Source organism: Macrobrachium rosenbergii, chromosome 25, assembly GCF_040412425.1.
Source record: "Macrobrachium rosenbergii isolate ZJJX-2024 chromosome 25, ASM4041242v1, whole genome shotgun sequence".
Classification (NCBI taxonomy): Eukaryota; Metazoa; Arthropoda; class Malacostraca; order Decapoda; family Palaemonidae; genus Macrobrachium; species Macrobrachium rosenbergii.
The window spans coordinates 24834512-24850145 of NC_089765.1; the positions used below are offsets into that span (position 1 = coordinate 24834512).

Consider the following 15634-nt stretch of genomic DNA (forward strand, 5'->3'; position numbering starts at 1 on the left):
CAAATTAAGATAGTGTAATGAACGATGACTTTGGGTGGTTTGGGGTGTATTTTTGTTTGAAGTGATATTATAAGTGTTTTAGCATGATAATTTAAGGTACATTTTTGTTTGAACTATTAAATTAAGCGGTGAACTGTTAAAATAGGCGGTTATAAGCATTTTAGTTTAAAGGGTAAAGGGTATAAATATACTTTATGGCAAAAACACACATTCACATATATATATATATACGATGACATATCAGTTTCTTTTATATCGGCCTAGGCTCGGACGCTTTTATCCATTATCTCAGTTAGTCACCTTTTCTTAACACCTCTGTAACTAAGATAAGAACAAAGCAATCAGCACTGATCCTGGGACACCAACATCTATTTCAAATTCCTCTGAAACGCCTGCCAGTCTTCAATCTAGATCTATCATTATGGTAGGGTAACAGCACTAGCTTATTAAGTTTATAGTATCCTCTGTTTTTATCAATCAAGAATAACATCATAAATGCTAAAGGTCCAGAAAAGGGTGTCAAGTTATCAAAGACCAATAAATGCAAATTAGTTTATCATTTTGATTCTGGGTCTTATTACTGTATCTGTTACTCTTAGGATTCTGAATGGGCATTTATAAAGATCTTATGCTTGCAGGCTGGTGGGACACAAGTGGAAGGTATGAATCTTTCCCTTAACTTCTAAACTACACTGTTCTTGGTACCAAGTCTGATCAGTAAGTGTACACTTTTTGTGTAATGTTCATTTATTATTTTTCATTCCATTTGGCATTTTTATTATTTTGCATTACAAACATATAAAATTTCAATGTCAAGCATTTTAAACATATAAACATCATGTTTGCTCTTCTTTCACTGAAAATAGGCATTGATTGTCTTGGTATATTGACTGGCATACAAGAATTGTTATGTTCAGAATATTTGTGAAATTTCTGGAGCAGATATATATACTGTATTTGAAAACACTATAAATTGGTGTTAAAACGAGTTGAATTTATTTACAGAAGACAGAGGTGTATTAGACATTTTTTTCAGACCATTAATTAGTGAAAAAAATTTTTCCCTATGATGTATTAACTCAAATAAAGTGACAGAGTGCCATGGAAAATTCTGTGACTCAGACTTTAAGGGGATTTTGATATGAATCTTAGTGTGGTTGGAAAATTCCAACATAATTTGTAGCTTCACCATTCGTTTGTAAAATTGTAAAAATTTTTTCTCCCTTTTCCCTCGATTTTTTATTTTACTTTAATTTTCCTTTTTTATTTATTTCTTTATTTACTTATTTAATTTTTATGTATTCTTCCCCCCCTTTTTTTTCAGCCCAAGAAGAACCCTAAAAGGGTTCAGAGGTCTGATTAAACAAATCATTTATAACAATGTAAAATTGGCTTATTCATATTAAGTATTCCTCTTTCAGTCTAAAAGAGGAATAGACAATTTATTTGATGGATTGTTGATATATAGCATGATGATTATTAGAATTCTTAAAAATGATCCATTCAATCTTCTAAAGTAATTAATTCAATCAAGTCATCACAGGTATTGAGCAGGAGTTTAAAGCAGTTGGTGATAAGAATAACAGTTGTGGTACCTTCATCATTTAAACACTGATGGCAAAGAGTTGCACAAAGATATTTGTCAAGTCATATACAGTCTAGAGAGCTTTCATTTTAATCCAGCCTTTTTTATACCTTTGTAAACACATCCCACCAATATTTCTTCTTATCACTATGTAGATTTTGGGAGAAGGAAAGAAATATATTTTTTTAATGTTTAGCACTATGTAAATTTTGGGAGAAGGAAACTTATTTTTTTAATGTTTAGTACTATGTAAATTTTGGGATAAGGAAATAAATATATATTTATTTTTTTAATGCTATCTCCTTATTGTTTAGTACTATGTAGATTTTGGGAGAAGGAAACAAATATATTTTTTTAATGCTATCACATTATTTATAGTATTTTAGATCTTTATTATTGAATTTTAGATCTACAGCAAAAAAATACAATTGTGCTTAAGGACAACATGATCCAAATGTTACATCGTCTTTCCACATCTCAATTGTCTTTTTAGATTGAGGCAAGTTATGTTAGACCTGCATCTTCTGCCATGCCATAGAAGATGGAATGTTTATTTGAAAGTAACTCAGATGGGGTACTGAATTCTGCTATAAATCCCTTATCTAGAACCATCACTCTGGAAATAAAAGAAAAAAATTTTAACAATACTTCTACTTCAGAATAACTTGAGGACAAAATAAGTTTATCTGTGATATGAACTGGTTGACTACCACTGGTACTGGAACTTAGCAAGATTACAAAGTATGGTAATAGATTTTTTAGGTGTATTTCCATGCCATTTTAAGTGTTCAATTGTTTCTTTTGACTGATGTTATGGTGGCAAAAATGGGAGTTGATCTTTGTCGGGTTATAAGTTAAGCCTCTCTTTGACAGGCCAGGAAATGAATAATACTTTGTGTTACTCTGGTGGTATATACAGGACTATAATTAAATCTGGTGGCCTATAATTTGCATATGGACCAATGGATTTCTTTTTTTAACATCTGTTTGATTAATCAGTTTTGTAAGATGACTGCTGGTGCATTTGCATTTCCTTGTGGTTTTGGAGAAGTTTTATGTGAAAATATTTCAATATGTAATTATCCATAATTTCCAAACCAAATACAGTACATTTCTCATAAAGCTGGTGTGATATTTTGCTACTTATGGAAATATAATTGTTTCATCATAAGCTTATCAATCATACTTAACTCTCATTATTTGTAAAATGTCACCAGACTTGAGGTTTTTTATGCCTTACAGACAGAAGCAGAAGAGCTAAAATCACCCATTCATGCAAACATGGCAGGGACACATCAGTAGATATTGACCATCCATCACACTGTTCGCATCTTTGCTCTTAATACAGGCACAAGAATCTCCCCAGCTTTTTGCCTCAGTCATTTTAACTGTTTCTCCTATTTTCAAATTGTGAATACTGTATTAACAATCATTACTTACAGGTTTTAATACCGAGATTCCTGTCTTTGGATTGATTTTAACATTGTAGTGTATGTGAATTTTTCCTTCTTTTTTATTCAGATATATTGTTTTTGAATAGTATATTTCATTTAATTTGAACATATTTAGTGTATTTTTAGCACGACACCAAAGGAATTTGATGCAAGTTAGCATTCAAAAGCAAGTTTATTGGGTTACCTCATTTGTTGTGTGCTTATTTTATGGTATTATTTATGGCTTATTTTTCTATTATTAATTTTAGTTTTGCTATCAGTCACATTTTGCATCTTGTCTAACTTCTCATAACTGATGCCCGAAAATATCTCTTGCCAGCATTTTTCTGTCTTTTATTGTATGCCACTTGTGTGGTGCTTTATGTTGCACCATTTAGGTGCTGAGATTTACTGTACTATTGTGTTTTGCTTTAACATCAGTATACCATAAGCAAATATGCCAAGGTCTTCCTGGTAGGAGTTGCTTTGTGCCTTCACTGGAGGTGGATCCTCACCTGAAGTGTACACTTGTCAAGCCCAGTATTGCTTGTTTGATTGCTCATGCAACTCTTGCCAAGATTGATTGTACCACGAGTGGGCATGATATGAGAAGAAAAATACTTAAAGGCAAGGAAAATTAAGTGTTCTCTTTCTTAAGTTATTGCTGTTTCTGCATCAGAGGTTTAGGTATCATCACGTTTTAGCTTTGTGATCTTCCTCTTCCCTAGGGATGTGCCTTTTCCCACTGCTCATGCCCATTCTACACAACATTCTGGCTACTCTCACAACCCTGGCTGATCTCTTACCTGTCTGGGCCTTGCTCCTCCTGTACTGCTCTCTAATTCTTAATCGTATTGCTTTTATGACCACTTACATACCAGTGTTTCTACAGAAATACAAACCAGTGCCTTTTAAATAGGAGTATCCCTCAGCACATGCTGGAGCAGTTGTCGAACTACCAAGTTTGTTAACTGATAAGGTGATGGAATGAATGGGGGAATACTTCTCATTTTTTCTTTGGCTGCCAAGAAGAGCAAGATGTGCTGCGCTTGCTCTCTTCCAATTATTTGGTTGTTGAATAGTAAGTACTTTTGCAGCATAGTTTTGCTGCTTGTTAATTCTTGTTCCTGCTTTGTGATTTTTTTTTTTTTTTTTTTTTTTTCCAGAATGGAAGAAAACCTGACCAGCACCGATGCAAGGGGTATGGGCATCTTTGTGGGGGTTTCATGCCTCCTGCTATGGTAGACCCCAGAGGTATTTTTCATGTACTTGTGCCTCCCCATGCAAGGTGTGTGCTGTTTAGTCTTCCCAACAGTGGATGAAGTTCAGTAGGAGGAAGAAGAAGGATAAGAAGTGTTTGCCAACCTCTTTGGGGGAGGGGGATACATCCCTGATGATGTCCCAAATCTTTCTTGTTCTCTACTTATCCCTCTTGCACTCCTATCCCCCTGCCTGCTAGTAGTACTTCCCCTCCTCAGTGGGACATCACTCGAGCAGAGTAGTAGTCTGGCAACACCCTTTCCTCATAGGATGACATAGCAGTTGTTAGTGGTGCACCATCATCAGCTCTCTTGCCCTCCAGTTCAAGAAGGGTGAGACAGCTGATGATGGTGCACCACTACCAACAGCTAAAAAGTCCTGTGAGGAAAGTGTGTTGCCAAACTTTTTTCCATTTGAATGATATTCTATCGAGGAAGGGTAGCACTACTAGCAGGCAGGGGGATGGGAATGGAAGAGGGAGAAAGAAAAGAACCAGAGGGATTTGAGAACATCATCAGGGGTGTATCCCTCCCCCACAAAGAAGCAGGCAAAAGCTCCTTATCCCTTTTCCTCTTACTATACTTTTCCCACTGAAGAGAAGACAAACCAGTGCACTTCTTGAAGAAGAAGCATAAGTGCATGATTTCTCATTACAATATGAATATCCTCCATGGGGGTTTATCGCAAGAAACACACGAAATGCCTACAAAGATGCCTATGCTCCTTGCAATGACATTTGAACATATTTTTTCTCCATTCTGGAACAAAAAACAAAAGAAAGAACACATTGTCACTGCAGTACTTGCAAAAGATCTGCCTTATGCTTAACATTCCTGGTAGTCTATCTTTTTGCAGTTTCTTAATCTGGCAAAGAAGGAGCTTTCTCCAGTCCCTTCCTCCTCCTGTAGTGTCTGCTGCTGTGTGCAACTGCCCCAGCTTCTTTGGACACTGTTGAGGGGTCTTCCTGTTGCAACAGTCCTTCCAGTAGCAGATCCTCTGATTAATACTCCATCTTCTTTGGCTCTGGCCTTGACCTTCGTTTCAGTGTTGAAGACTGGCAAGACTTAGGAAAGGAAAGAGAACAAACACTCGGTATTTTCCCTCATCATCATATTCTTTGTCATCATCAATAGCTCATAATCATCTTCCTCCTCATCCCCAGACACTTCCATCACATGCATGGAAGAAAGGGGGAAATCTGAGGCCTTGTGCAATTAGTCCAGACAGACTTCCCACACACTCTCATCCTTCTAGGAGGAGAGTGGGGGCTTGTGTTTCCAACATATGATCATTAGGCCTCTGGTAGGGCAGGTGCCACTGCACCTACCTGCTTAGACGAGAGGTCTGTTCCCATCTCATTTTTTAATGCTCACAAACTGAGCACTCTCATTCAAGGGAGAGAGGTCTCCTTTGATGTCTTCAACTCAAATGTGCAAGGTTCACCACACAGGCAAGAGGCATTTAATACCTGACCTACTGACCTTTCTGGTTAGAGCTGCTAGAGATTTACCCTTCTGTGTCAGCAACACATCCATATGTACTATCAGACAGTTCACTCCATGCACCTTCACACATAAAGGTTATCCAGTGTATCCTGTGAGAGAGAGGCTTTTCTTGCAGGGATGGAAGGGAGATGTTTAGGTACTTTCATCATTCCTCTGTGAATGTTTACCAAGGAAAGTGGGCCATCTTCTGTGATTAGTGTCACAGAAATGGGTATCTCTCAGGCCAGAGATTCTGTTCAGCAGACTGCAGACGTCATCATCCACTCTGTCAAGCCAAGCTTCTCAGTTTCAGCAGTAAAAGGCTATTACTCAGCCTTGGCCCAGGTATTCAAACTGAAGGGGATGGTTCCCACCACTTCAGTGGAATTATCCATGCTAATGAAAAGTTTCAAATAGTCTTGTCCTCTTCTGGAACTTTAGCCTCCAGCATAGGATGTCTCACTCATTCTCCAGAACCTTACCAAGGCTCCCTTCAGTCCTCTGTCATGAGCCTCAGAGAGACAACTCACCCTCAGGACTGTTTTTCTTTTATCTTTGGCCTTAGTGAAAAGAATGAGGAAGTTACTCTTCGTTAGTGGTAACCTGGATGAGATGCTTCTTTGCCCAGTTAGCTCTTCAAGGTACTGGTTGAAAAAACCCACTCCCAGAGGCCAGAGTCTTTTCATTAGTAAAAATAAGCACAAGAAGATGATGTCTAGGAACACCCTTTCTTACTGGTTTCATGTGATCAAGCAGGCATACAACCCCTGTGAGGAGGGAGTCAGCCTCCGTTCTCACCCTAAAGCTCACATGTCAGGAGCTTTGGGCCATCCCTTGCTTTTCAGAAGAACCTCTCAGTATTTCAGGTAAAGAGGACAAGTTTGTGATGTAGATAGACTACCTTTACCTCATTCTACCAGTGGGATGTTGCCCACAAGTCCTTGAATGCCTTCTCAGGGCCTCTTGTGGCTGCTCAATAGCTTGTGTATGCATCCAAGTGCTAGTCGGACAGATAGCATCCAAGTGCTAGTCAGACAGATAAGCTATCACATCCAAATACTTTAGCCTAGTGTAAGTCTGTAGGTGTAAATGTAGTGACTCAACCCTCCCTCCTTCCTTTCTTCTCTCTCTTCAAGAGCAGTGTCAAGACTGAAAGACCTGCTGTAGTCAGACAAGATACAGGTAACTACACACAAAGCATCCAATCTTTAGTCTAGTTTTTAAGATGCATCTCCGTCTGTCCTCCTTCTTATGACAGGGCGGGGGAGAGGGATGGGGTAGAGCTTATTCTGGACCTATTGCTTGGTAATAGCCAGAATTAGCTGCCTTCCAACAAGAGATAGAGAAGGGGCTGTCATGGCTCTCTGAAAATTTTCCTTAATCAAGTACCCTCCTTATTTGCAGGGTTACTCTGGCCCAGGTCCCTGCTGTTCTGGTAACCCATTTCCCAGACCTGGTTGGAAGTTACGGGAGTCGTGACATCCCCTGCCTGCATTTGCAACCAGGAGGATGGCATTTCCAAGTGGAAAAGTGGAATCAACTACAGTTAGATGCTGAGATGACTTCCCACTTAATGAATAAGCCTCCTATATGAAAGGCAATGTTTTTTATTTGCATAGGAACAAATATCAAAAAAGGAATTTGAATTTTTCTCAGGTATAAAACCCAGAGCCATTATAGATTAAATCCACCTCAACCACCCTGCTTTCAGCAGAATGGTCACTGGCTCTGGAGGTCTGCAAGGTACTTTGACAACTGTGAAGCGTGCCACTAATGGATGTGTTCATGTTGAGCTCCAGCAACAAGCTCCTAATTTACAGCTCAACACAGATCCAGCTTCCTGGAAACTGGATGCTATGTTACTGGCCAGGGGCTACTTGGATGTTTGTGCCTCCCTCAGTTTACTTGCAATCAAGGAAAAGAGTGTGATGACCTAAGGTGAGTGAGGGGGTTTCTCCCCACTCACCCCCTATCTCCACCAATTACGGTAATGACCTTGTTACCAAGTTCAACAGCCACTCCAACTTATGCTGAAGATTACTCCTATGTAAAAGGCTCTGGTCTGTATACTTAGGAAAAGTACAAATTACTTAAAATTTTGTTATTTTTTAGCACAATTGCTGGATGGTATCTTATCTCTTGTCTAATTCATTCAGGATTATTTTCACCAGCTTATTGCCTTAATTGTCTGCTCTGTCATCTGGGGAGCTGCCTATTGTGTGTGTTGTTCCTCCACTACCTACAGTTTCGGGGGCTTCTATTATGCCAGCAGTGCCTGCTGTGGCTGCTTTTTCCATAGCTCCTGCTGTGCATGCTGCTCTTGCTATATCATCAGTGCCCACGATACTTGCTGTGTCATTTCAGATGGTGAAGGACAACAGTCCTCAGCCAAGTCTCCAACTTGAGGAGAAAGAATTTGGAGTGGTCAGCATCTACCCACAATCAGTTTTTCCACCAGTGAAGGGGTCTGTCTCCCAGAATCTGGCAATCCCATCAGGAGATAGGGGCAAAGCCATTGGTTGCGGATGTCAAAAGAGTTGGGTACTGGCTCCTCATTATCACACTCAGCGAATTGTAGAATGTAAGGTATGACCACAAGACAGACAAGGAAGTGTGGGATGGATTGTGAGTTTCTGCATTACTAGTCTGTTTTTGCTGCTGAATGCAAAAGAAGATTGGGATTACCAACCTCAGCCCACTGAACAAGTTCCAGTAGCAAAGCCCCTTCAGTATGGAGACAGTGAAGTCACTGTAGCAGTCACTCAAGAAGGGAGATGTCCTGGCAACCTTGGGACTCTAGGATGTGTACTGTCACATCTTAATATATCCAGCTTTGATGTAGTACCTTTGCTTCATCTGAAGAGGGGAAGGTGTTTCAGTTCTGTACCATGTTCTGACCTGGTGATGACTCCACTGGTCTCCACCCAGATTTCAGCACCAGTCTGGCATAGGGCATTGGAGATATCTTGGCAACTGGGCAGTTATGCAGAGATGGCAGGTAACTTGAGGCAGGAAGTGAAACATTGCAGCCTGTGTTAGTACCTGGGTCTGCACATCAACTGGAATTGCTTAAGTTATTTCCATCAACAAAGGCTCAATGGTACCCTATTAATTCACTTTTGTTACCAAAGATTTTTCTCATTGTGCCAGTATTTCACATTTCTAAGTTGTTCAATCAATTTTATCTAATAAAACTGATACCAGTATCATTATGATGGGGGACAGTCTGGAGGGTTTAATAGGTTATTTCCATTCGACCTTGAACACAAACTTATGACAGTGAAATTCACAGCCTTTTGCAGTAAGGACTAGTTTGAACGAAATTTCCTTATCAGGGTAAGTTGGCTTCTCCCCAAAAGACCTCGGACATTTCTCCCATTTCTGAATTAATTTCCTATTTTTCTCCCTTAAGTCTAGAAAATAACAAAGCAGCTAGTTATGGGTTTCAGGATCTTTTGCACTGAAAAAGACAAAATTTCACTTACCTGTCACTGTCCATGATGTTATTGAGACGGTGAGCTATTGTAAGGATTGTGCAATCAGCAAACTCTCTTCGTATGGTCTCCTGAATGAGATTATCAGTGTCCAAATCAACGGCAGCTGTCGCTTCATCTAATACAAGTATTCTTGATTTTCTTAGCAGAGCCCGCGCCAAACATACGAGTTGTCGCTGGCCAACACTGGAAAATACCAAGGAAATTTCAAGTTACACTGCCTCTACTTTCATCCAAAATTTGGAGGTAGTCATGACTACTGTATTTATTGTGTATCTGGTTAGGGTTCTAACATATTTACTGTAATCAACAACTAGTCAGAAGTTGGTTTGCTTTATGATCAACTTAAATTTTCAGTGTCCGGTGCATCTTGAAGATTCACTTAAAATATTTGCAACATTATTTTTCTTTCTGTAGAATCTGTATCTTTTGTTTTGTTAAGCAGAAAATGTTCTGGGGGTCATATTTTACTTGTTCATTGTCAAAATATTTTCAAATTGACTTTAAAGTGATCCGTACAGTATCTAGTTTTGAACAAATGCCATATACAGTTAAGTGCTTAGCCCTAATATAGTAATATGGATTCAATAAGTTAATATATTTTTCAAGTAATTCATACAGTATTTTTGTGATTACATAATCACCTTTCACTTTTTACATTAGGCTTTTTCTTTCTGATTTTTACATTGTGTCTCATATTGTACATAATAAATGGAACCAGAGGTTCTCTATAACAGTACTTAGGTCCAGCTGCATTGCTTTCTACCTTTTATGTTTTGTCAATTCCCTCTGGTTTTTTCCTAATTAGCTGTCCAACTTCTCCAGCTCTACCTTAATTCAATTTTTAGTTTGCATTTCAAACAAAAAAAAAAAGCAAGCCATTATGAAAGTGTAGAAATATGACTCGGTGGTCTAGTTGAGCTAATTAACAAGAATACATTAATTATATAATACTGTAACTACATTTGTTACCTGAATTCACATTTGGCCTCAGTACTTATCTGTGTCCTTTCACCTTGATTTTCTGAACCTTCCCAATGCATTGCATCCAGCCATTTTCACTCTATTATAAAGTAGTACAGTAAAAGACTCATTACCCATTCAAATAAATGTCTTACCTAAGATTACTACCTCCTTCATCTATAGTTGTGTAGAGGGCACTTGCTTGCGCTTTCACATAGTCTTCTAGATGAGCATTTTGTATCGCTTTCCACACGTCTGTATCGCTGTGTTCACTGAATGGGTCTAGATTCATCCTGAGTGTACCACCGAATACAACTGGATCCTAAAATTCAAAAATAGAGTTAAAGTTTGGATAATGACATACTGACTTACTGTTTTATCTGGCAACATAGTTGTTATTACACATTACAGTACTGTACATTTCATAGCTTAAAGAAAAAAATTTAAAAATTGAAGATGACAACTCTTTACACTTATGACATTTACAATATTTTTTTGTCTCAAAAGTAAAAAACCTCCTATTTTGCTTCATTTTTCATTGCGCAGTGACTTTCCACAAGATGTAAATATTCTTGAAAGTAGCAGCTAAACCTTTTCTCAAATGATTTTCCACTGCTTGGTGGAAGTTGAAGCTATGTAGTGGTTTAAACTGGTGTGGTTGGATGGAGGGCATTCCCAGAAAGATCAGTTTTGGACTTGTAAAACAAAATTAGTTTTCATTTTTTTGTGTCCATACAAAAACAAACTTCTTATTTTACTTATTTTACATTTTAAAGGGATTCTAAAACCAAAAATAAGTTGATTAATTTTAGAACATGTAATATCACCTATGGCTTGTGCTCAATTTTTTCACCCCAGGTAGCAGAAAATTATTCACTGGGATGATACAGGATAATTCCATAATATCATGAACAATGTGGTGGTTGCAGACTGACTTAGCTACCAAGCGCTAAAGTATTGGGTTATGAAGGGAGTTAGATGATAAGGATGGGAACGAGTAAACACTTATCTACTTGCAAACTCTGATCTTATCGAAAATGCATCCATAAGACAGTGAGTGACATCCATGAGGTTAAATGAAGTGCCTTTTTAAACCCACTACTCATATTATATATTGACCTCATTCTGGTTGATTCATAATCACTACAAATCATTGCCTTCAGCCAAATAAATAGTGGTCTTCAGAATGCTTCTTTCTGGAGCACTAATGGATACTGCTTGTGGGCTCCCACTAGGCATCACATAATGATCATGTTTTTTCACATGTTTCACTGTTAGTGTTCACCTGCACACACTGCATACAGGGTTTGAGTTACATGGGTTATTCAATAAATATCAAAAGGTTAAGCAAATGTGATCAATTCAAAGAATGGGTCTGATATATTTTTGTAATTTGCTAAGAGATTCATCACTCCACAAAATCTGCCAATTATTAAAGTTATTAAAGGAGATGGATTTAAACATTGTAAGCAACAAACAGAACATTTAAGATGTAAAGATCTCCATTACACAATATATACAAACAGATCCAAATCTTCTTCATCCATAGGTTTTGTTGCAGTACTGTCTAATGAAAAAAGCCAGTTTCCTTTGCCTAATATTGCCTTTGTTTTCACAGTAGAATTGTATGCATTATAGTCAAGAGTTAAGATTAATATAAACATCTCACAACACATTTTTAATTTTCAGTGTCTAAAGTGCATTAGAAGCCCTTCAAAATAATTTTATTAAAAGTCCCTTTGTTCAAAAAATACATTCCTTGTAAAGGATATTGTTTTTAACCCAAACGACAGGTGTTAACCTTTTAATAAAACTTCACAAAACTTATGCTTAAGTAAATTATTTTAGTTTTAGTTGTTTTTGCATATATTACCCCAAAAGGAAGGAAAATAAGAGGGACAATTTTGTAAAGAGAAAAAAATCCAATTATTTTAGGGTTAAATATTTGGAAATGCACATACCTGAGGTATAATAGTGAGCTTTCCTCTCAGTTCATGAAGCCCAATCTCTGCAATGTTCACTTTGTCAATTTCAATTGAACCACCTGCTGCCTCAACAATTCTGAATAGTCCAAGTGTTAGGGAAGATTTGCCTGCACCAGTTCTTCCTACAATTCCTACCTTTAAAAAATGACGACAGAAAGGCTGAACTTGATCATTGTTTAAAAATAATGTACAGATTAATGAGGAATTAGAATATGAAATTTAGGCCAAAGGCCAAGGGTTGTGATCTATGAGGTCATTCAGCAATGAAAGGGAAATTGAGAGTAAAGGAGATTTTGAAGGTGTGACAGGAGGAAAACCTTGCAGTTGCACTATGAAACATTTGTTAGGAGAGGGTGGAAAGTAAAATGGAAGAAATATATGAAATGAGGTACAATAAAAGGAATGAAAGTGATTGCAGCTAAGAGCTGAAGAGGCCCTGCAATACCTATATTGCACCGAGTGAGGTGCACTGAAGGCACTATCCCCTATGGGGACAGATTCATGAGAAAAGTCTTAACTTTAAATAATGATGTCCAATCTTTCCAGTTACATATTTTTATTTTTAAAGATATAATTACCTTCAATACACTGGCTTGTAAAGTTGTAAAGCCCCTACACTAGTTCTTGTGATTAATTATGCCCTGTCATTTACTAATGAAATCTCCCTCTATAATTCTATCTGTCACATACCAAAGCAAAACAAGTTCTCCTAAAAACACTCTTACCTTCTCACCGGCTTTCACTTCACAAGTGATACCTTTTAGTACCAATTCAAGACCTGGTCTGTACCTTGACTGATACTTATTGAATTTAATACATCCCCTATCAGGCCATGAGTTTGCAGGACTTTTCTTTGTAGTGTCTGTAGTCCAGGGAGCTTCTTGTTCTTCCTGTTGAAAAATAAGACTAATTTTTAACATTAAAACTCTTATGACAAACCATAGATGTCTTATGTTAGATCTTGAGGCTGAGCATATACACTGTATCCAAGTTGATAACTACCAAATATTCATTACAAATGTTACCTATGATTATTAGTTCACCATAAATGTTATCATACTTTAATGTATTCCTGGATCCTCTCTGCAGAGACAATGTTGGCTTCTACCTCGCTAGCATTTCTGACCATTGAGTTCATAATGAAAGTTACCTGAAACACAATAATTAAATGATAATTCTTTAGACTGCTAGAGTGGCTAAAAAGTAACAAAAAATGGGTAGTTAGATAGGTCTACAAAGTTGATAGATCAACTGTAAATGTTGGCAGTGTTTCCATGTAAAATTTACAGTTCCTGTGATAGGTTTGCATTGATAATTTTAACTAGTATTTAAAATTCATTCATTTAGATCTTCTGTCATTTGATCTGGATTATTTAAGGACACTCAATATTCCTTCATGTCAATTGTTTGCACAGGTGCCATTTTGGTAGCTAGGAAAGATCACATATATATTACAATATGTTGCCTTATAAAACCATACAAACAATGGCCCATAAGCTATGTATCATGGCATTCCATAGTCTTGGGTTTGAGTTCTCTGTCTTGAGGTTACTGATATTGGTACATACTCCCAATTATACTGAATATTACTATTATCTTTTCTTTTCCTTGTTTTTCTCACATATGGCTAATCCAGTTTAAAAAAGCTTGCTAGTTAAGTAAATAGCTTTTTGGCTTGTTTTATGAGACTGTGTGAGTATTATAAACAAAGAAGCTTGCTAGCCAAGTAAATAGCTTTCTGGCTTTTTTCATGAGACTGCGAGTATTATAAAAAGGGAGCCATTGTCAGTTTTTCTTGTTTACATTTCAATTCCATCATGACCCATGAGACTTTTCTTGTCCCTCCTATCATGTCTCTACCAATATCTTTCGAGAAAAGACACTAGATACAGCAATATTCTATTTACAAGAAAAATTTTGAAAAATTTCAAAGCATTCACCTCAAGTGCATAAGTGATCGACAGTCCTACAATCCCTGGTTCAATAGAGCCCCTGCCAGCAACTGCAAATATGGCAGTTGCAAAGGTGATGAGGTTCCCCAAAGTTTCTAGCCGTACTAAGAGCCATCTGGAAAAAAAAAACAGAACATTCAACTAAATTTTAAATATCTCAGCTTTTGAAATACAGTATGATGCTCATGTAAGTACATAACATACAGGAAAGAGATACTGTATTATGAAGAAAATCTTCAAGTGTTAGAATTTCCCAGGAAAGAGATACTGTATTATGAATAAAATCTTCAAGTGTTAGAATTTCCCAAAACTAATGAATATCTTAATTTCATTCTATTTTTTGGCAGCCTCAAGCTCAGTTAAAAAGAAAGAGGAGTTAGTAATCATGGAACTGCCTCTTAGAAATCTCCAATCCTAGTCTGATATTACCTACTATGCGACTTATTATTTTAGAAAATTTAGGATGGAGAGTAACGACTAACACAAGGTGCCAAAAATTCCCCATTTAAGACATACCCTAGTTTTGAAACAAAAGCAACTTTAAACTAGAATAACTTACTAGAAGAATGAAGGGATACTCCATATACAAATTTATTGTTAATGATAAATTATCTACCATTTTTTAAGTTAGCTCCAAGTAAATATAAGAAAAAGGAAGGAAAATTAAAAGTGCAGTGACATTCCCATCACAACTCTGTTAAATGGGTGGTAATCTAAAACAGCAAATATAATAGCATATGAAGCAATTTCCTAAAGCCCTGTCAACTCTTGAAATATCGGGAGATACGCATGTGACTGTAGATGGCTTCTGAGACAGCAGTTTCCCTTACTGTATCAGAAAAACTATTTCTATGCAAAGGGCAGAACAAAGCAGAAGCTTTAGTAGAAAGGATAGCTACAGAAGTGGTTATTAAATATGATGTCTTGAGTCAGTGTAGCATATGGAAATTATCAAACCTAAACTAGCCAGAGACAGGGTTCCTGTCCTTTGCAAAGAAGCTACACTTTGGTTGTACACAGCCCATATTGTCTTGTTACTGTAAGATAGGAGAGCCCCTACAGAGTCCTTGCATCTCATCAAGCCTAAGAAATCAGAAAAGAGACCTTTCTCTAATTGAAACTACTGTACCTCTAAGGTAAAAAACCTAATTTATAAGAAATCTAGAAATGCACTATTACTATAAGGAACAGAATATATCCTGTTGCCTGGCTGCATGACAGGGGACACGGGAGTAAAATTAAGAAATGGAAAGAAAAGTAATGAAGTAAAGCAGGGGAGCATTGTGGGGAAGACCCATTTGCTCTTTAGATGGTTATTAAAAGCATTATCATCTTTATATTTTACCTATTTGTTGCAACGTTTGTCACAAAAGCCTTTGCAGCAACATCAACTCTCTCCCTACACACACTAACAAAGCTTCCTTGTTTCTTGAATGCTCGAATTGTAGATACACCTGAAACATGACATTCAGTTGTGT

The 15634-nt window shown here is 37.2% G+C and overlaps 1 protein-coding gene across 6 annotated transcripts in view; it reads right to left on the reverse strand.

The window, feature by feature from the left end:
• Nucleotides 1-1861: 1861 nt before the first annotated feature.
• The window catches only part of LOC136852483 (multidrug resistance-associated protein 1-like), a 63972-nt gene continuing 50199 nt past the window's right edge, over nt 1862-15634 (reverse strand). For all 6 annotated transcript variants that reach the window (XM_067127134.1, XM_067127130.1, XM_067127133.1 and 3 more), the window contains exons 25-32: nt 15502-15610; nt 14145-14271; nt 13265-13354; nt 12930-13094; nt 12181-12339; nt 10375-10541; nt 9248-9442; nt 1862-2201 (exon numbers count right to left, since the gene is read on the reverse strand). In XM_067127134.1, the coding sequence (XP_066983235.1) occupies nt 2090-2201; nt 9248-9442; nt 10375-10541; nt 12181-12339; nt 12930-13094; nt 13265-13354; nt 14145-14271; nt 15502-15610 (1124 nt within the window). In that variant the 3' untranslated portion in view covers nt 1862-2089. The remainder of the gene's footprint in view (nt 2202-9247; nt 9443-10374; nt 10542-12180; nt 12340-12929; nt 13095-13264; nt 13355-14144; nt 14272-15501; nt 15611-15634) is intronic.